Here is a 21,517-nt window from a genome sequence, read left to right as displayed (position 1 = left end):
AGCCAAGGTTACCTACCCCTGGACCAGGCCATAACAGCAATAGCACTTAGACTTATATACCGCTACATGGTGCTTTACAGCCCTCTTTAAGCAGTTTTATGGAATCGCATATCGGCCCCAACAATCTGGCCCCTCATCTTACCCATCTTGGAAGGATGGAAGGCTAACCTTGAGCCGGTCAGGATCAAACTGCTGGCTGAGAAGAAAAGGGCTGTTGAAATGTGCCAAGGGCTAATAGAACAGAATATTTGTAGTTCAGGGTTCCTCGGTGCTCTGTGGATTTGGGTCTTTTCTTGCAGACGTTTCATCACCCAACTAGGTAACACCATCAGTGCTTAGTAGGGTTTGAGAGAAAAGCCCAAGCTCAGAGAGAACCAAGCAACACACAGTTTTAGCATCTGTTCTCAAAGATGAACCCTGGAGTTCTCTCCCCCGCCCCCCAATCAAAAGACGAGACACTCTCTTTTTTTTTTTTAAATATTCAACATTTTTATTAAAAGATTTCTCACCCCACCCAAAGCCTCTCTCATTGGTAGCCTTCTAGAAAGCTACCACCTTTGCGTTCTCCTTCCATGCTTGCTCTCCTGTGTAAGATTCAAGCTTCCCCACCCCACCCCTTTCTTTCTTTCTTTTTTTTTAAAAAGTGTTTTATTTTCTAATACATTCCATAGGACACATATGTCTAAGTTTCCCCGCAACATTTTTCTTCATATATAAAAAAAGACATACACACACACACACACTCACATTAGTTTTTAATCACCCACACAGAGGGAGACAGGAAAAGAAAAGGGGGCGGGCGGGGCAGCACAAACAAACAAACAAAAAACAAAAAAAACAAAAAAAACCCCAGGAAGAGGAAAACTGTACATGGGGAAAGTTATGGCACCAAAAACAGAAAAAAAAAAGATTATCATTATCATCATTATTATTATTTTTAGAAACATAAGGATTATTATAATACATCAAGCCCCTCCAGCCGTATCCCTCCCTGTTAACCCCATTTCTCAGTCCCAGGCAGGCAGGAGAAAGAGATCACTAAACGTCTTGAAGTCATCGGAAGATCCTTCCTCCTCCTCCTCCTCCTCCCTCCCACCCTCCCCTCTTAAACAAAGGGGGCCTGATTCAAGTAGAAAATGGACTTGCCAAATCTGGGAGAGGGTTCTGGGGAAAAAAAATCCACCAGACAAGTTGACAGTGGAGGCAAACTTTGGGCCCCGAGGGTTGCGTTGGGGGGAAAGGAGCACTGTGGAGATTTGGGGGGGGGGGATTTTTTTTTTTTTGAATTAAGTTATGTTTGGTTAGGGAAGAGGGAGATGTGCTTCAGCTGTCTTGCACTGGGGGGGTGGGGGTGGGGCAAAATTTCAGGTTTTTGTGCAAGAACACAAGTTTGAATGTTTTTAAGAGGAGGAAGAGTTGAACTGTTCGGCCCTTCCTTCCGAGAAACTCCCGATATTCTGCCGTCCCAAATGTGGCCTCTTCCCAGTTTTGCACATGGGATATCTTGCAATAATACCCTCCTCCTACTGCTCTGAACGCTTTTTCTGGAAGCCTGGGTTTGAATGAGACAAACATCCTCCCCTGCTCATTAGGACAGATGTCTCTTTCTAGAGCTCCAGAATTACTTCTCTTGCTACTCCCATTTTGAAGGGTTGAGAAACTTGAAACTTTTCTCTGGGGAAGAAAAAAAACAACCAACCCCAAAGCTTGGTCCTTTGTGAAATGGATGTTTTTCTTCCTGTACCTAGCTAATCTGAGCCTTATTTACAAAAAACAGCAGATGGGAGTTGGTGAAATCCTCACTTTTGCTCACTTTAATAACTGGTCGGAGTCAGCCTAGTTCAGGGGTCGGCAACCTGGGCTCTTTTATGACTCATGGACTTCAACTCCCAGAATTCCTGAGTCAGCATAGCTGACTCAGGAATTCTGGGAATTGAAGTCCATGAGTCATAAAAGAGCCCAGGTTGCCTACCCCTGGCCTAGTTAGATGCCCTCCCAACAGGGAAAATAATTGTAACGCATACAAAACTAGTCTCAGAAGTTTACCTCAGAGACCATCTGACATCTAGTTCTCCAAGGGGCATTTTAATTTACTCAACATTCTCCCACTTGCAATTTAAAAAAGGAAAGTTCACCACCAGCTTTCCCATCATTATCTGCTGTCACCGGATAGGGCCTTGACATTTTTCTCCGATGGAACTCTCTGCTGGATTAACTGCTAGAAGAAAAGAACTTTCTCCCGCGGCAGTCCTCAGTACTGGCCACCATATATTATTACCGTATTTATCGGCGTATAACACACACTTTTTCTTCCTGAAAATAGGGGGCAAATGATGTGTGCGTGTTATACGCCGATATAATGTTAATGACCCATAGTTATTTATTTGAAATTTAAGTTTTTTTCCTGAAATTTCCTTTTTAAAATGAGGTGCGTGTTATACGCCGATAAATACGGTACTTAAAATCCAAACACTTCAGTGTCGTGAAGGAACGTGAGAGCCCATGCTTCACAATTTGCAAGCACTGCAAAGATCTCCCTACAACAGTCGTGCTGATCCTGATGCCCTTTAGAGAGGTTGAGCTGTAGCTCTCTTTAGCCGTTCCTGGCTGGGGCTGATGGAAGTTGCAGTCCAATTTGTCTTGGGGAACATCAGGTTGGTGAAGACTGTTGTGGTTTCTAGATTTTAGTGGGGAAGGGGACAGGAGGAGAATGAATCCCAAGTGACCCTCATTACCAGATTAACTTACCCTCGTGAAAGAAATTGGGTTTTAGTTCTCTAGTTCATGTAAAATGCACACCCTTGCACAATATTGATTTCAGCCTTTCTTTTGGACAGAGCACCAAGGAAATCCACCAAATAAGAAATTTACACTATTTAGTAAACCTTTCAATCGGCTGATGGGACCACTTGGGTCTCATCCTGATTGTTCTTAGGTTAACTAATCTGCCTGCCTTTCAGCGGAAAGGAAGGGAGGCTATGTTTTTCAGCCCGGAGTAGAGATAGCTGGCATTCAACATCATTTATTAGGTCAAGTGGTCCCTGATCTCAAACCCTAGACAGACAGCCTTGAGGTTTGATCATACTGGGTTATTCTGTAATTTACAGAATGGATGTATGGCTTGAGAAGAAGAATGTGTAGGAACGCAGGAAGAAATGAGATGACAATGGCACTGTGTACAATTTGAGCCAACCAAGTAAAATGCTCAACTCAGCTGGGTCCCTGAACTCTGCAACCAAATCTCTTATGTGCAAATATGAACCCGGGTCTGCAAAGCTGCAGATTGGAAGGGACTAACGTGAGCAGGGAAGGTGCCAAGTGTGTGAGAGGTGACAAATATGGAGAAGACAACAAGGCTTGAAAATGGTAAACTGCATCTAAAGCAACTCGGAGGAGGTAATTTCATATCAAGGTTAGTTGCATCAGCACTAAGCTAAATCTCTTCCAGAGATCTAGATTGTGATCAGGGAACTAAATGTGCTATATGTGCGTGTTTGGGGAAGAGCTCCAGTCCAAGCCCCTTGTTACAAGAATTGTTAACTGTTGGATGCTTCTTCCATAAGAGAGGAGAGGGAGGGAAGAAAGACAACGTTATAAGATGAAGGGTTGACCGTTAACAGATGATCCCTAGACTAGGGTGGTCTTAGGGACACAGACAGTGGGGTTGTGGAAGGAGGGCACTGATTAATATCTACATTCGGATCATGATCAGGATAAAAAGAGCTGAAAACCCATTTGTTCTCCCCATCATGCGGGACCAGCATGATGCCAAGACACGCTCCAGACCTGGAGTAGGCCCCTGATTGAGAAAGAGAAGGCAATGCAGATTAAGAGCCCAGAGTAGCCTGTCCTATACATTTCCCTCTCCCATCCGTGGGCTAGAGTTAAGTTAAGGAAGGTACATGGAAGCTGTTTAAATTCTGTCATCTCCTTCTGTCTGTGAATTTGGACAGGAACAAAAGCCAGTGTCTATGCCCAAGATGCAAAGTTCTTCACTTGTCACTCTGAAAATTTCTAAGCATGCAAGATTAGCCCCACCATCAATGCAAATCCAGGATTTTCTCCAATTCCTAGGCCTGTTCGTTCCTCTCGCTAGCCAAGCTGACTGAAAGGAACCCCTGGCCTTGGGAGAGGAAGACGCAGGGTTTCTGGCTGCAGCAGCTCCCAATTACACCCACAAACAAGCCACAGTGCACAATTAAAAATTCTGGATTTGTTGAATTGTGGGAGTGTTTTTTCTTTTTCTTTTTCCCTCTTCTAAAGAGAAGAGACTACTCAGCCACACCCTGAAGAGATAACTTTATCTCCATTGCCGGAACACTATTCTCGGTCTGTCTTCATCTACAGATTGTGGCGACGCTGGGGGAGCAGCTGACAGCCATCAGGGACACAAGAATAGACTGCCAACATCACGTTCGCAGCTTCGATGTCTCTATCCATTTGGCGGGGGATAGGAAACCACGATCTGAGGAGGCCCCAGCTATGCTCCAGAGGACGAGAATTCAACCTTCCATCTCACAGTCCAACCTTCTCCTGGTGATTGACAACTCAAAAGGCTACTGATGATGACCGAGAGCCTTCCACTGTGGTCCAGTTTCACAGCATCTCCCATGTTTGTTTGTTTTTAACTTATCGACCCCGGATAACATGCCCCGCCTCCCTCCCTTTTTTCACCAGCCAATCCCCCATTTGCCTCCAGCCAAGTCTCCCTGTTCTCTACCAATCACTTCACGAGTAGGAAAAATGTGACCCGTTGAGGATGTGAGAAGTGACGCTGGCTGAGCGGCTGATGCCCTGGTCCGACTGGCCGCCAGAAGCTGTGCGCCGCAGGGGTTGGGGGCTGTTTCTCAGCATGACCACATTGGAGCGGCCGCTAGGAGCCGAGGAGGAAGAGGAAGAGGAGGAAGGAGATGAGGACGGGGGATGAAGCCAGGCGGAAGGGGGCGGGGCAAGCATGGGAGGCTGCCTCCATGCGTGAGGCGCACCAGCTGTATTCTGAACTCCATGGCTCCAATGGGAGCCGCTGCGGGGAACCGGGCGGGAGGGCCAGGGCTGAGGAGGGGCCGTGTAGCCTTGGTTGAAGGCTTCAGCTGGAATGCCTGTGAGTGCCATATTGCTGAATCCCAGACGCATACTTTCAGAGTCGAACGCTTCTATCTCCCGGGCCTGGCGCTCCAAGAGGCTACGGATGCGGTCGGAGCGTTCATTCTGCAAGGCCAACATCTCCTCTTCGATCTGCAGGAGGAAACAGAAAAACAACAACAAAAAATAATCCACCATGATCTCAAGTGGAAGAATCCACAAACACAACTTGCTCGGACACCAGGGCGGCGGTGAGAAGCAGCCCTCTGTCTCACTCGGTAGCCAGCAAGGATGCGCTGCGGATAACCTTCAGTTTACGACCATTCGTTTAGTGGCCATTCAAAGTTAACAACGGATCTGAAAAAAGTGACTGGCTTTCACACTTACGACCGTTACAGCATCCCCACGGTCACGTGATCAAAATTTGGGCGCTTAGCAACTGGCATGTACTTATGACTGCTGTACCATCTTGTGTGTGTGTGTGGGGGGGGAGTGTCATACGATCACCGTTTGTAATCTTCCCAGCCGGCTTCCGACAAAGTCAACGGGAGAAGTCAGTTTAGTGAAGCCAAATTCACTAAATGACTGCATGATTCACTCAACAACTATGTCAAAAAAGGTCATAAAATGGGGCAAGGGTAACCTGCTTTGCTTAGCAAGAAAAATTTGAGGCTCAGTTGTTAAGGAGAGAAACACCTATACCAAGATTATTGAAAACTGGATTCAATAGCACCCTGTCTTTAAGGCATGCAGGAAGTTGGATAAATTGCTTAATGAGGAAGTGAGAGATAGCACTTAACACTTATCTGTCCTAAATTAGAGGTAACAGAGATTTCTGGCACTTGTCCCCAAAAGAGGACGTGGGATGTGGCATCTGTATACTCAGATCCTCACAGTTTCAATCTTGAAACTTCATAGCTGAAACTCAAGAAGCAAAAAAAGATAACGGAGATAGGACGTTTAGCTCAGATTAATTTAAAAAAAAAACCCACTTCAGAACAAAGCAACCCTATTTGCAAGATATTTCGCAAGATTCTTAGGAACGCAAATTCCTCAGGAATTGAGGAATTAAAAGTGAAATAATTGCTTTTGTCATGCTAGAGCAGACATGTCAAACTCGCAACGTCACGTGACGTCACGCAACGTATCGGGGCGGTTTTTCCATTGCTGGCAATGGGGTAGGCGAGGCTTCTAGATGACGCTTCCGGCCCGCGGGCCAGCAGTTTGACACCCCTGTGCTAGAGTCTCAGGAGCATCACAGTCGGATCCCCTGCAAAGACAGGAGGAGAGTGTAATTGGAGTGCCCCAAATAATGCTTTGTTGTTGTTGTTAGTTGCGAAGTCGTGTCCGACCCATCGCGACCCTATGGACAACGTTCCTCCAGGCCTTCCTGTCCTCTACCATCTTCTGGAGTCCATTTAGGCTCACGCCTACTGCTTCAGTGACTCCATCCAGCCACCTCATTCTCTGTCGTCCCCTTCTTCTCTTGCCCTCAATCTTTCCCAGCATTAGGCTCTTCTCCAGTGAGTCCTTCCTTCTCATTAGGTGGCCAAAGTATTTGAGTTTTAGCTTCAGGATCTGGCCTTCTAAAGAGTAGTCAGGGTTGATCTCCTCTAGGACTGACCGGTTTGATTGCCTTGCAGTCCAAGGAACTTGCAGGAGTCTTCGCTTATTTTTCTATGTTAAAAAGAAAAGGAATTTAGTGCTTTATGAAAGCACAGTTCAGCATTGTTTTGCTGCCATGGCTGAAGTCATCTTGGATAGTAGGGAACAGGAGGTGTATGTCTCTTGTTATTCAGAAATGTGGACAAAACCTGAGCCACGAATGCCTCCCATTCATTGTAGGAGGAAGAGGAGTTCTAAATGCAGAATAGAAAAATGGCGTTTAAAAATGGTTGCAAGCAGAAGGAGAGAAGTAACTTCACTTCAGTAGCTGTAGAAGTACAAAGCTGCCACTGATCTGAAGAACAGAAAATAAAAGAGGATAATCCTAAAATTCCACTGAGTTTTTCTTACTCAAAGCAGCCATACAGGTAGTGCTCGACCTGCAATCCTTTGTTTAGCGACTATTTGAAGTTACAAAGGTATTGGAAAAAGTTACTTCTGACTGTTCCTCGCACAAGACAATTGCAGCATCCCCACGGTCACGCGATCAAAAATTTGGGGGCTTAACAACGCAGCATCCCCAAGTCACGTGATCGCCACCTGCAACCTTCCCAGCTGGCTTCCAGCAAGCAAAGTCAATGGGGAAAAGCCGGATTCTCTTAACAGCTGTTGTTACATACTTCACAACGGCGGTGATTTAACAAACCACCGTGGCAAAAAAAGTTTACAAAATCACGTGGGACACCCTTAATAGCTGCCTTGCTTAGCCATGGAAATTCTGGTCCCAATTGCGGTCGTAGGCCGAGGTCCACCTGTGTGCAATCCTCCTCCTCAAGCATAGTACAGGTAGTCTTCAGCTTACCACAATTCGTTTACTCACCGTTCAGTTACAACGGCAGTGGAAAAAGTGACCACTTTTCACACTCATGACCGTGGCACCGTCCCCATGGTCACGTGATCAAAATTCGGATGCTCGGCAACGGACTCATATTTATGACCGTTACTGGGTGCCGGGAATCATGTGGTCCCCTCTTACGACCTTCTGATAAGCAAAGTCAATGGAGAAGCCAGATTCACTTAACAACTGGGTCACTATCTTACGTTACCACGTTAAGCGATTCACTTGGCAAAAAAAGTCGTAAAACTGGACAAAATTCACTTAACTTTCCAACAGAAATGTGGTTGTTAAGTTGAGGATTACCTGTATACTATTGTTATTCCCGGTCTACTTTCCATGGAAAACGAAAAGCAGGCAGGGCTAACATTATCGAGTGACTTCATAGGCAAGAAGAGGCACTTCATGGCTCAAAGCACAGGAGAAGATCTGCTGAGTCAGATTAAAGGTCCAGGACAGGGGTCTTCAAACCTGGCCCTTTTATGACTTGTGGACTTCAACTCCCAGAATTCCTCAGCCAGGCACGCTGGCTGAGGAATTCTGGGTGTTGAAGTCCACAAGTCATAAAAGGGCCAGGTTTGAAGACCCCTGATCCAGGAGAATCCAGTGGCCTTTCTAAAATAACTAATCAGATCTCTCCAGGAAGCCAATGAAGAAAGCATTACTGACATGATGCCTTCAGAATGCTGTTTTCTCCTTCATGAATTCCCACTGAAGAAACCGTCGCCACACCCAACAGGAGCAAACCTCATAAAACACGTTTTTTTTTCTGTTAGTCTTCAACAGCCTGACAAGTTGGCCATTGCTAGAAACCCGAAGCTACCATCCTGTGCAGAAATGCTGGGACACTCTTGTCTTTTTTCCTAATAAACAGGATGATTTCTACTTCTTTTATTAAATTTGGAGGCTGCCCAGCTCCAAACGACTCTGAATAGCTGATACTTTAAAAAGCAATAAAGAACAATAAAGAGAGATTCCAGAATAAAAGTGGTTTTCATTCTTGATTGGTTTTCATACATACTTTAGGGAAAGCTGATCAAGCCCACTTCCCAATTTTTCAAAAAGGAATTATCTCTACGCTACGATCAATATGAACACCATTCAACCACTGTGATTTTTTTCTGTTCCAGAATGTAGTTCACGGGGGAAAATATCGTCCACAAAGCCCAGAACAGCTCATCTCAAACTACAGCGTGGAAAGGCTGAGCGCCAAAGAATTGAGGCCTTTGAACTATGGTGCTGGAGAAGACTCCTGCGAGTCCCTTGGACTGCAAGGCAATCAAACCGGTCAGTCCGAGAGGAAATCAACCCTGACTGCTCTTTAGAAAGACCAGATCCTGAAGTTGAAACTCAAATACTTTGGCCACCTGATGAGAAGGAAGGACTCACTGGAGAAGAGCCTCATGCTGGGAAAGGTTGAGGGCAAGAGAAGAAGGGGACGACAGAGAATGAGGTGGCTGGATGGAGTCACTGAAGCAGTAGGCGTGAGCCTAAATGGACTCCAGAAGATGGTAGAGGACAGGAAGGCCTGGAGGAATGTTGTCCATGGGGTCGCGATGGGTTGGACACGACTTCGCAGTTAACAACAACAACAAAAAAATTAAGAGTGCTGATTCTCACAGGGCCTCTGAAGTGATTATGGATTAGCAATGGGTAACGTCTTGCCTGGAGACACAGTCTGAATGTCAGGTCTCAAGGACGAGGATTCTGTTCTAGACTGCCAGGTGGGGACAGTGACGTCCAAAGGCAAAAGAAAAAAAGAATCCAGGAATGTCAGTGTGAGGGGTCAAAAGGGGGTATCGGAAAGTCCTCTGTGGCTCAGGCCCTGCCCCAAAGCCCCTGAAGCCCCACCCACTTTTTAAATATATGGTCTTTAGCAGATTCTTCGAGGGACTGTAGCACTCAACAGAAAAAGCTAGTTCATCTTTAGTTTAGTACTAAGAGAATAAATAGCTTAGATTTGCATGGTGGAGAACAGTTCACCTCTGGGACCTCTGAGTGGGATTGAAAATGGGGCCATGGATCTGGGTGGGTGGTGCAATCTCTCTACACCCCAAGCTCCACAGCTTTTCCTGGAGAGTCAGGGAGAGCAGGAAATACTTACCCTTTGCTCTAGGAGGGCCCTGCGGATAGACACCCGCTGCTCCAGCTCCTTGATCTCACGTTCGTGCTGGGCCTCGGTGTGGATCTTGATTTTGCTCTGATAAGCGTTCAGCAGCTCAAGCTCCTGCTGCAGCTGCATCCTCAGGACTTGGTATTCTGCCTCTTGAGTTTCATCCAAACGCAGCTAGGAAGAAAGGAAGAAGGCAACGTAAGGCCCTGCACCACAAAACCCATCCTTAGGATAGCATGGCTCTTAAAAGGACAGACTAGCCGGGCCTCAAGAGTCATCATAATCCATGCTTCCTATGCTTCTGGAAATGGGCCCTGGCCTCAGACTATTACAGGGGACTCTGTTTGGCCTGTCTGCTTTGCAAAACTGCTGCTGGGGGTGGCCTTGCAACCTCAAGATGATTATATATCAAAACTCCTGTTGGTGGTTGACGACGGCTAAAAATTCAGCCAGCTGAGCATCTCCTATCTCAACGAAGGAAAATGGGTACCTCTGGGATTTGTCTATTCTGTTTGGGAAGCATCTCCTACCTGCCCCAATAAAGAGTCCATTTTAATACCAAGCAACTGCGGTCATGTTCACGTTGCTTATGGAGTCAGGAGATCAAAGCTTGATATTCGTTACGCAGCTATGGCAAAGGGAACTCTATTAGACCCAGAACTTTAAAACTAGCCACCCACCTCGGAAGGGGTTTCTTTAGGAGTGAAGATGCTACAGAGAAAGGCATGCTTCGGAGCCCTGTGAACAAGGGCCCCATTGCACAATGGACATTGTGGTTTGGCAGCCAGCCTCTTTGCAAGGAAGCCTTGGGGGGGGGGGACTACAGTTTTGAGAGCAAGCAGTTACGGCTCTCGTAAAATGTGGGTTATTCTCAGCATCTTCTCTTCCGTGGTTCTTTTTTGGGGGAAAAACAAGACAATTAAACTGGTATGAAATCAAAGCAATGTTTTAAGGATAAATCAATCTCTCGGGCTTTATCCAAGGTAGACAAATTCTACCTCAAGTGGTCAAGCCATAGCCAATGGGATTGGTCATTTTGTGTCAAACGTTTGCTGGCCAAAGCTGGGGGAAGGAAGGGGGATGAGGATGGGAAGAAAAAAACTGGGGAAAAAAAAGAATTGGTTGGGGGTCTAGCATTCAAAGCATAGTTGGAAAACGCTCTTCCCCGTGGATAGAGGAAGGGCCGATTCCTCCCACCCAGGGGGAGGGCAGCGCGGGGTACCTACGGCCTGGGTGGAGAGCATTTCATTGATGCTGTGGTCGTACTGCTCGGCTAAGATGGCCAGCTTGCGGGTCTGCTCATCCTTCAGACGCTTGAGGATCCCCTTGTGCTCGCTCTTTGGGGTGGTCTCCAAGAGATGGTTGCGAAGGGCCTTGTACTGCCGCGTCTGGATCTTACAGGTGTCCTGGAACTGCTTTTTAATTTGCAGTTCTTTGGACTAGGGTAGCAAGAGGAGGAAGAGGCGACAAAGGGGGAAAACAAGAAAACAAAAACAACAATGCCAGTGACCAGAGGAGGGAGAATGAGAATTGCAAATAAAGAACAAATGCAAAAGGAAGAAAGGAGAGAGAAAGAGAGAGAGAGAGAGAGAGAGACAGGAGCACGTATTAGACAAACAACTCCCACCAGTGGGGTTTTGGTGGGAATAATAAACTAAGTCTAGTTTTACCTAGTAATTTTTACCATTTTCATGTTCCCACTTCAATCAAAGTAGCATCAATATGAAATAAGCTTCAGCCCAACCAAATAGCTTTCATGGAGTGAAAAGATGCCTCCTGTGTCGTAGCTTGATGAAAAATAACAGAATAACACAGTTGAAAGGGACCTGGGAGGTCTTCTAGTCCAATAACCCCACCCCGGTAGGAAACCAGGGCTAGGCAACCTCGGCTCTTTTATGACTCATGGACTTCAACTCCCAGAATTCCTGAGTCAGCATAGCCGACTCAGGAATTCTGGGAGTTGAAGTCCATAAGTCATAAAAGAGCCGAGGTTGCCTACCCCTGCCCTACATCATTTCAAACAAATGGTTGTCCAATCTCTTCTTGAAAATTTCCAGTGTGGGAGCATTCACAACTTCTGGAGGCAATCCACTGGTTGTTTTAACTGTCACGAGTTTTCTCCTTACGTTCTAGGTTCTTCGTTCTCTCCTTGATTAGTTTCCATCCATTGCTTCTCATCCTGCCTTCAGGTGCTTCGGAGAATAGGCTAATCCTCCCTCCTTTATGGCAGCCCCCGCTATCGTGTCACCCTCCAGTCCTTCCTTTTCACTAGACTAGACATGCCCAATTCAAACTAGAAACATCCCAAATGGGATTTGCCTCATGAAAGAACAGCGCAGTCTGTCATTGGCTGACATTGCCCGTGAGGCAGCTTCAAGTAACAGGACCAGGAGGGTTTTCTTTCTGCCTAAGACCCCATAAGGGTTAAATGGCATAAGGCTGCATGGGAAAAAAACACACCAATGGAACGAGTTGATGAAGAAGCTTCATATATGCCATTATGCGAGGATGTCCACTTGTGGAATCGGTAGGACAGTGGGAAGAGGAGGGGAGAACCGCTAGAAATTCTCTACAGAAGGTGCAGGTAGTCCTCGATTTACAACCCTCCGTTGAACGACCATTTAACGAAGTTACAACGGCTCCGAGGAAAGTGACTTACAACCAATCCTCGCACTTACGACCGACCGTCACTGCATTCCCAATGATCCAAATTCAAGCGCTTCGCAACCAACGTTTATTGCCACGGTGGCAGCGTCCTGGGGTGATGTGATAGCTATTTGTGACCTTCCTTGCTGGCTTCCGACAACGCAAAGTCAATAGGGGAAGCTGGATTCACTTAATGACTGCACGATCCACTGTTAACAACTGCAGTGATTCGCTTTACAACCGTGGCAATAAAAGGTTGCAAAATTGGGTATGGCGTACTTAACAACTGCCTTGCTTAGCGATGCAAATTCTGGTCCCAGTTGTGGTCGTAAGTCAAGGACTACCTGTATTATGAACTGAGAAGCAGCTAAAGGATTCTAGCTACTTCTCCCCAGACCCCTTGATTCTATTTCCTATTTATCTGTGTTTGGCCGATGACCGGGTGACAGCCAAAGATGCTCCAGGAGAGAAATTTAACCAGGAGCCTGCTTGCTCAAAAGGTTTAAAGCTTGGACAAACATTCAGTAAATATTTGCTTGTTTGTTTCTTCCCGAGTTATCGATGATCATTCCTGAATATAAAAAGCACAAATGAATGATAGGCCAGATTCTGAACTACACACACACACACCTTGGCGTGTGCGAAACAACTGCGCGTTGGATGTCTGTGGAGATTCTCAGTCAACCGACAGTCTGTTGGCTCAAAAGTGCTTTTTTTCCAAAGGCCACTGGACTGGTTTTTGTTTTTTTTTTCCTTCAGGAAGAAGTACAAAACGTTTCCTTTCTCATCCAAGAAACTTCATCAGTTCTGATGGCGGGGGAGGTGTGGGAGGATATAGGTCAGTGATGGCGAACCTTTTAGAGACCCAATGCCCAAAATGCAACCCAAAATCCACTCATTTATCACCGGGTGCCGGCCGGGCGTGGCCACGGTGGTCATGGCGGACTGGGTGGGCAGGGTGAGGACGGCAGGGGCCAGTCCCTCACTATCTCCGGAGCACGGCACGCGTGCCCACAGAGAGGGCTCTGAGTGCCGCCTCTGGCACGCGTGCCATAGGTTCCCCACCACTGATATAGGTCCTGATCAGATGGTGGGGGTAGAAGGATTGCATTTCTTTGAAGTCCTCTGGTCATGAACAGTCTTCCCTGAGAGCTTTCCAGGCCATTTGGGGGTTTATCTTTGCCCTCAAGAGTCACCTGAAACAAGAGCGCAATTGGTTGTGGACCACTTACCTCCAGTCTACAATGCAGCCCTTGCAGCAGTTCCAAGAAGTCTCCACAACCAATTGCACTCTGATTCCAGTCAGCCTGAGGGCAAAGAGGGCATCTCTCAAGTGGCCTCCACAGCTCTCAGAGAGAGTCCTAACAACCAGATGACTGCAAAGAAACACAATCCTTCCATTCCCCCCTGCCCCCCCGGCGCCCATCCAGTCAGATCCTATCCCCAATATTCAGTCTCAACTGTCAGTACCTATCCTTCCATTTCCCCCACCCCACCCGAAAAATCACAACTAATGAAGTTTCTTGAGTGAGAAACGAAACATTTTGTTCCTTCTTCCTCAAGAAAAAAAAAACAGCTTTGAAAAAGCAGCCTTGAGACAACTGCATGTTGGTTTTTCTAAAAAATGCTAAAGCGGAAAACTTTCAGGAATTTTTTTTCCCCAGTGCAAATTACCATAATTGCATAAAAAAATGACATCATTGAATCTCTACCTCACGGTCTAAATATAGATTGTAGGTGATATTCTCAACACCCATTTCCCAAAGAGCTGGTGGCTGGCTCTTCATCCTCTATCATCCTGCTCTGCAACAGAAAATATTCTTCATTCTCATGTTCAGGGGTTGGGAAGTTTCTACAGGATAGTTTTTGAAGACTTAGCTCCGCTGGGGGGGGGGGAACCTGCACACCCTTTAAAAATGTCCTTTTAGGTCTTCTAATCTCAACATTATCTAGGTTCCTTTCAAAACACATGTTGGAGAAGTGGAAGGAAGGGTGAGAAGGCAGTTTCAGCATTAAGATTTCAAATGGAAATTGACATCACATTTTGCCTAGCAAAACCAAAAAGATGATTCTTTTTAAGTTATCGACAGAACAAACTCGGCTACAGGCTGATTTTGAGAGACAAGAGTCTCTTGTACAAAACGTTAGGATGGACCCCAAACCTCATGCATTTGACAAAAATGGACCTGCAGTTACGAAGGACAAATGTCATTAAGGATTTTTAAATTTTGGAAAAGTTCGGTTCTTTGGCTAGGCCTTTTAGCGATTTATTGGTTTGTCAGCCAGGCTAAAAAAAAAAAAAACCAGTCACATCAAACTATTCAGTGCAGAATTTGAACCACCTACTATAGTTTAAAATGATTCAGGAAGAATGCTTACACCAGTTTTTCCAATTTGGTGCATTCCAGTTATGTGTGGACTACAGCCCCCATTATCCATGCTAAATTGACCACATGGAAAGCACAAAGTTGCACAAAAGTTGATGTATCAGGCAGGAATCCACTTGACTATCACAAAACGTAATGCAAGAGATGGGGCTAGTTCAAAGTACTTTTTTTATATATATACAAACTATGTTTCCAATTGTGGTGTGAATTTTGGATACACAGAAGTGAAGTTTTGAGCTGCCAAGGAAATGCTATTCTCTTTTTATTTAAACAGTCTAATACACCCCAAAGCTCATATTGATGAGCAAAATGTTTATTTCCTTGCATTTTTGATGATATCCCTCATATCAAAACCCACTTAATCACCTGTAATTTATGCTATGCCTAACTGCTTGAGGCTTCTTGCCTCAAGAGCAATCTTTTCATGGCTACAATCTTTCATCACTCTTTGGACAACATCTAAAATGACCCCAAACCACAAATGGTGTGGGGGAAAAACTGTCTAGATTACACATTTTTCACCTGTGTATGTTATTTTAATTCATTTCATGAACACCTCATATGCTTGAGAGATCGTAGAGAGAGAAATGAGGTACTAGGAATTAAGGCAGGGGTCTTCAAACTTGGCCCTTTTATGACTTGTGGACTTCAACTCCCAGAATTCCTCAGCCAGGTACTCTGGCTGAGGAATTCTGGGAGTTGAAGTCCACAAGTCATAAAGGGGCCAAGTTTGAAGACCCCTGAATTAAGGTAACACTGGAATGTGGAAGAACAGACCTCCACTTACACCCTCCAAATAATTTTACTTTTGGAAATCTAAAAGTACATCACTTGAGGATGTTTTGTGGCACAGAGTGCATGAAAATAGACATATAGCCCAGTTTTTAAGTGCCCTATTTTCTTAAAAATCAAATCACATCAAACTCAAAACTCACAATACAGAGGTGGTGACTTGTGGTGCAGAATTTTTATTTCTTTTTCCTTCAAAATTTCACATGCATCCACAACAGGGAAGGGAGAAATAAATAAACCACAGAAGAATGTCCCCCCACACAAAATGGGAGAAATAAATTAAAAATATTTAACATAGTTTTTTTAAAAATGTGAAGATAAGAGGAAAAAAACATAGTTCAAACACACAAAAAATGGGAATACAAAATACATTATTAAAATGGACAAAATAGAATCTAGATTAATGAAAACAAGTTTGGCCAAAAAAAAATAAAGGTTAAAAGGAATGCTAAAAAAAATACACAAATCCATGGATGATGCAAAATTGGAATAAATTAAAAAAATCACAGATGAACCAAAAAAGGGAGAAATGCAAGGTATGTGCTTTATGCAAACATGGGACCAAAAGCCAGAATCAATGAACATGGAATTATATCTAATTTAGGATAATCTGAAATGTATTGATGGGTGAGGCTGCAAATTGGGAGAAGAGAACTAGCTACAATATGAATGGATGTAAGAAACTGGAAAAATACATAGAAATGCTTAGAAGTAACCGTTCTAAAATTATGCTACTGAAATAAATAGAAATGAAGACCGTTTTAAACTGATTTAGCTCTATAAAACTTGGTACTGCCTGCAGTTGATGAAGAACTCAAAAAGACAAAAAAAATCTTAGCCACGGCAAAGCCAATTTTCTTAATTAACTGCCATTGAAACAAACGAAGTCAAAGTCTCTTTGTGGTCAGTCGCATAAACATCTTGAGTGGGTTAAAAAAAAATATTGACTCTGTGATGATAGATTATATAGAATTCACTGAACCTTTGGTTTTATTCCCTACCAAATAAATAAAAATTCTAAAAGCTAACCAACAAAACAACAAATGCAAACTAAACTGGAATTTTATACAGCAGCTTCCCCTTAGTCTTTGGCAAAGTCATCCCAATGCAGGGGATTTCAGGATGTCACAATTAAAATGGATCAAGATACTGCACTTATAGGATAAATATCGAGAGGGTATATCAGAAGAGAGGGACAGGCTGTGATAGTGCTTACCTGCTCAAAGTTCAAAAAAAAAAAAAGGTGGATCCATACAGCATTTGGGTTTGCCAGAACTCTCTAGCCTGGCTATTAATTGGATGAAAAAAATAGGCCTCTCCTCCCAGTGTGACAGGGTCACTAAGGAGCAAGCTGCTGGCGACAAGAACGGCACACTAGCCACTGAGGTGTGTGTGTGTGTGTGTGTGTGTGTGTGTGTGTGTGAACCCTTTCACCTTAAAGCAGGGGTCTTCAAACGTGGCCCTTTTATGACTTGTGGACTTCAACTCCCAGAATTCCTCAGCCAGAGTACCTGGCTGAGGAATTCTGGGAGTTGAAGTCCACAAGTCATAAAAGGGCCAAGTTTGAAGAAGCCGCCTTAAAGCTTAAGGAAATGGTTCTTGGAAACGATACGGGAACAAAGTTTAAAAGAAGTATAAAAAGTGAAGGAAAGGGGTCAGTGATGTTATGAGGCAGTTCCCCCAAATGGGGCACACCATTCCTTGGAAAATAAGGCCTATCTGGTCCCTGGGAAAGATAAGGAAAATGGAGTATCACAGTTCTGAGATCTGTCTCTGCACTTTAGAGATGGTCTAGGTCAGGGGTCCTCAACCTTGACAACTTTAAGACTTGTGGACTTCAATTTCCAGAATTCCTCAGCCAGCTTTGCTGGCTGAGGAATTCTGGAAGTTGAAGTCCACAAGTCTTAAAGTTGCCAAGGATGAGGACCCCTGCTCTAGGTTTCTTGTAAAAAAAATAAAAATGAAAAGGCTGCCCTCCTATCTATAAGGCCTGAAACCACACTGGGGGAAGCATTAAAAGACAAAACAACTTTGGTTTTTATGTAATTTAAAGAGGCTGCCTATGCCCTGGCTGCAGGAGACATTCCTACAGAAAGTTAAATTTCATATTTAGCCATTTTTCTTCTCTTTGACCAAAATGCAACTGCCTACGCTAAAGCAAACCACCTCAATGCCAAGCCATTCACTTCAAATGCCAGCATGTGGTTTCTCATTTAAAAAAATGAAAGGGAAAAAAAAACCGCTACTGGATGGCCCATTATTGTTTCAAGTGAAAAAAAATCTACAGCAATAAGCTGTCATTTTATGAATTTCTCCCATTTTCAGTCAAATTGTATTGTTTAAAAATTGTGTTAGTGCCCCTTTCCTCCCTCCATAAAAAATTATATAAAACTTACCAACCTACCCACAAATACAAATATGTACATTCAAGTTCAAACTTTTAAAAAGGGGGATTGTTACATATATGGTGAAAAATGGTAAATATATATATATATATGTGTGTGTGTGTGTGGAAACATGCACACACACAAATACCAATCAAAAGTGGAAATATAAATGAACGGCGAAAGAATCACTTAAACTAGGCAAAACACTCAGGAGCTGAAAAATGTGGGGTTTTCAAAAACATGTTTAATTTCTCAAGTTTTCATTTCACCGTAAAGGGGGGTTTCTTTTTTCTCTGTGGCAGATGAAGAACTAATGTGTTTTAGCAGGAATTGGAACTCAAAAGCTTTTCAGAAGGTAAAAATGGCTTGAAATGAAGGCAGGTATGTATCTCCTCACTATGCAAGAGATGCTGAAGATGGGAAAAACAGCCATTACTGGATCTTTTAAATAGGGCTTATGAGAAAGAATTTGTAAGGATGGAACCCCTTTTATTGGGGGGGGGGAGAAAGCAAACTTGGAGCTGGATGTCTTATCCCAGATGATGGAAATAGGAAATATTTGGCCCTCCCAAACAGCTGACTCAAAGGGGCATCAGGTGATTCTTTCCTCGTTGACACAATGAACACAAGACAACCCCCCCCTCCCGCACACACTCCCGTCCATCCCCAATCTGTAAACAATCAGAGCTTGCACAAGGTTTGGTTCTCCACTGTGCCCATATTCAAAGTTTCTTTTACCAAACACGTCCTGCCCTTAGCTTCCTGGTAACAAGACAGCAAAACATCAACAAACCTTGGAAGGAGGAGGGGAAAAAAAAAATATGACTTTGAGCAGGGGTAGGCAACCTCGGCTCTTTTATGACTCGCGGACTTCAACTCCCAGCATTCCTCATCCAGCCACGCTGAGGGAAAAGGGAGAGGTTTCCAAGCTGAGCCATGCTGGCTCAGGAATTCTGGGAGTTGAAGTCCACGAGTCATAAAAGAGCCGAGGTTGCCTACCCCTGACTTTTGAGAGTAAATACTGGAAAAAGTGCTTCTGTCCGATTGCCCAGAATTCCAGAAGCTGGCCCCACGGCACGGAATATTGCATGTAAGAGTCAGGGTGCAGCAATTCAACCGGAATGGCTCGTTTCACAATGTTAGGCAAGGGGTAGAAACCCAAGATCCTGAGGGGCTGTTATCTCCAGGGCTTCCTGACGGGTGGGGACACACGCACACGACCGCTACTTCGAGTCAACCGTCTCACTGGCCCGCTGGAATGGCCGCCGGGCCTTGCCGCACGGGCCACCAAGCATGGGATACGGCTAGGCCTTTCCTCCCTCAAGACGTACAAGCCCTTGAGACAGCGGAGCATGGAAGGGGGCAGCTGAGCGCAGATCACCTTGGTGAGAATCCTGTTGAGGGTACGGATCGGGGTGGCAAGGAGAGAGAGGATCCGGTGGTGCCAAGGCAGGGGTGGCTGCCGCTGGCGGGATAATACCGGGATACGACTCCGGAAGTTGCCTTTGTTGGTTTTGGGGAAGAGGCGGAAGAGCCCCTGTTCGCTAACCAGCCCCAGGCGCTGCAGGATGCGGAAAACCGGGCGTGGGAAATGCAGGAGAGCCAAGAGCAAAAAACGACGGGCGTGGCGGGGGAATCCCTTTCGGGTACGCCTTGCCAGGGCCCCGAGGAGATAAAGGGGCAGGAAAATCCAGGGAGAAGCTAAGAGGTAGGAGGCCAAAAGGATGACCGGAACGTACAGGCGCCCCCTGCTGGCACTCAACCCCACCACCCCCACCGTACCCCCCAACTTGATAAGAAGAAGGAAGGAGGAGCCGGAGAGGAGAAAAACAGAGTGCAACAGGGTGTATGTAACCCCCAGGCCCACTAGGAATCCTTCGAGGGCCAGGAGGACATCTTGAAAACTGCCCCCCTGGGCCCAGAGCGCAGCGAGCAAAAGCAGGAGAGTGGGGGCACAAGGATAGGCAGAGACCAACAGGGCCAAAGCCACGCAGAGAACATGGGGCAAAAAGGTTGCCACGGGAAGGGGCCCCGGATGGGACTTGCCAGCCCCCCATTGACTGTAGGGATCGTCACTGGCTGGGCAGCCGTCCCCAGATTCTCTCAAGGACCCCTCCTCCAGGATAGTGGGGAGAGACTGAGTGTACAAATCCTCTTTGCACAGAAAAGGTACTAGCTCATCGTCAGCTTCTTGGCCATCAGGCTCGGGAACACCTGGTCGCCCCCAGATTGGCAGCAGAGCCTCAGAAGCGTCTCTGCAGCCATCCAGCTCTCCAAGGAACGTCTGGTTGAGACCTACATCGGCAGCTCCCTTGCTGTATACGTCTTGCTGTTTTAGGCTTGCCATAGGGTAGTCTACAAGCCACCCTTTGCTGCTTGAACCTAAGACATCGCGATCCTCCCCGTCAAGCCCCAGGCACTCCTGTCTTTCCTCCAAAATGGCCGCTTCCTGCCCATCTGGAATTATATCTGCCAGGTAGGGCCAATCTGGCTTCACCTCCCCGCAATCTCTTATTTCTGACGTCAGAGACTCTACGCCCTGATCGCTCAAGCCTAGAACGCCCTTTTGCGACCACTCTTGGACATGAGACCCAGCATGCACAGCTTCCAGCTCTGGAGTTTCCTCCTCTTGACTGCATTCCTGGACCATCTGTTCGTGACTGTCTAGCTCAGGCTTGAAAATGTCCTTTGCATGTGCGCACTTCCCTAAAAGGTCTGGATATTTTATTCCCACGCCTACTACCTCAGCTTCGCCCCGAGTCGACTCCAAAACCTCTCCAACACGTGTGCCATCATCTGGATCATCATCACAAACACAATCCAATTCCAGGACATCCAACTGATGTTCTTTGGGATCTAGATAATCACTAGGCACATATTCCAAACCTGCCAGATGCTCCTGATCCCCTGCCACACTGTCACAAGGATCACGCCCACCCAACAGGTCCTCTCCAAAGTCTAGACTTCCAGCTTCATCTCTGTCCATTTCTGTCACCCCTGAGTACCCCTGCCCTGACTCCAGAATTCCCACAACCTGCCCTTCCGGGCACAACTGGCAGCAAGGCGGGGTGTAGGTAGCACCTACTTTGAGGCTTTTAGGCTGTTGCCGGACCTCCATGGCATGCTTCTGGCGCAGTTCCTGTTCACGGCGTTTATTGTATTCCAGCTGGTTTGACAGCTCAGTTTGGTGTTGCAGACGGGTCAGCTCTGTGCGGGTACGCTGGACAGTGTGAAGGTGACGAAATTCCAACTCCTGGGTGGACTCATGCTGGCGCAGCAACATGGCACACTCCAGATCCTTCTGTGTTTGTTTCTTGTTCAGTTCCTGGAGGCGGGGGATGGGGAAAGAGTGTGGTCAGAATTGTCACATTCCATAAAGAATATCTACGGTTACAATTATACATATACATACACACATACATACATATATATATGTGTGTGTTAATATATATATATATATATATATATAACATTATATATATAATATATATAACATTCAACATTTTTTTCTTTCTTTTGTCCAAATACTTCCAATGACTTCCCTCTTCTCTAATGGCCCAACAACTCTTTTTCATTGCCCTTGGACAGTATCCTATTTGTATTAAAACCA

At 45.5% G+C, this 21,517-nt stretch overlaps 1 protein-coding gene across 3 annotated transcripts in view; it reads right to left on the bottom strand.

Moving 5' to 3' along the window:
- Nucleotides 1-629: 629 nt before the first annotated feature.
- TAOK2 (TAO kinase 2) overlaps nucleotides 630-21,517 on the bottom strand; it is a 48,837-nt gene continuing 27,949 nt past the window's right edge. For 2 of the 3 annotated variants that reach the window (XM_083376888.1, XM_083376889.1), the window contains 4 exons: nucleotides 20,993-21,232; nucleotides 10,922-11,134; nucleotides 9,687-9,869; nucleotides 630-5,235 (listed from right to left, as the gene is read on the bottom strand). In XM_083376888.1, coding sequence (XP_083233014.1) covers nucleotides 4,729-5,235; nucleotides 9,687-9,869; nucleotides 10,922-11,134; nucleotides 20,993-21,232 — 1,143 coding nt within the window. In that variant the 3' untranslated portion in view covers nucleotides 630-4,728. Of the gene's footprint in view, nucleotides 5,236-9,686; nucleotides 9,870-10,921; nucleotides 11,135-15,678; nucleotides 21,233-21,517 lie in introns of those variants that run through there. The other variant, XM_083376887.1, reaches the window with a different exon arrangement.

Source organism: Vipera ursinii (assembly GCF_947247035.1).
Source record: "Vipera ursinii genome assembly, chromosome: Z".
In the NCBI taxonomy this organism is placed as follows: domain Eukaryota; kingdom Metazoa; phylum Chordata; class Lepidosauria; order Squamata; family Viperidae; genus Vipera; species Vipera ursinii.
This window is presented reverse-complemented; position numbering and strand designations above follow the sequence as displayed.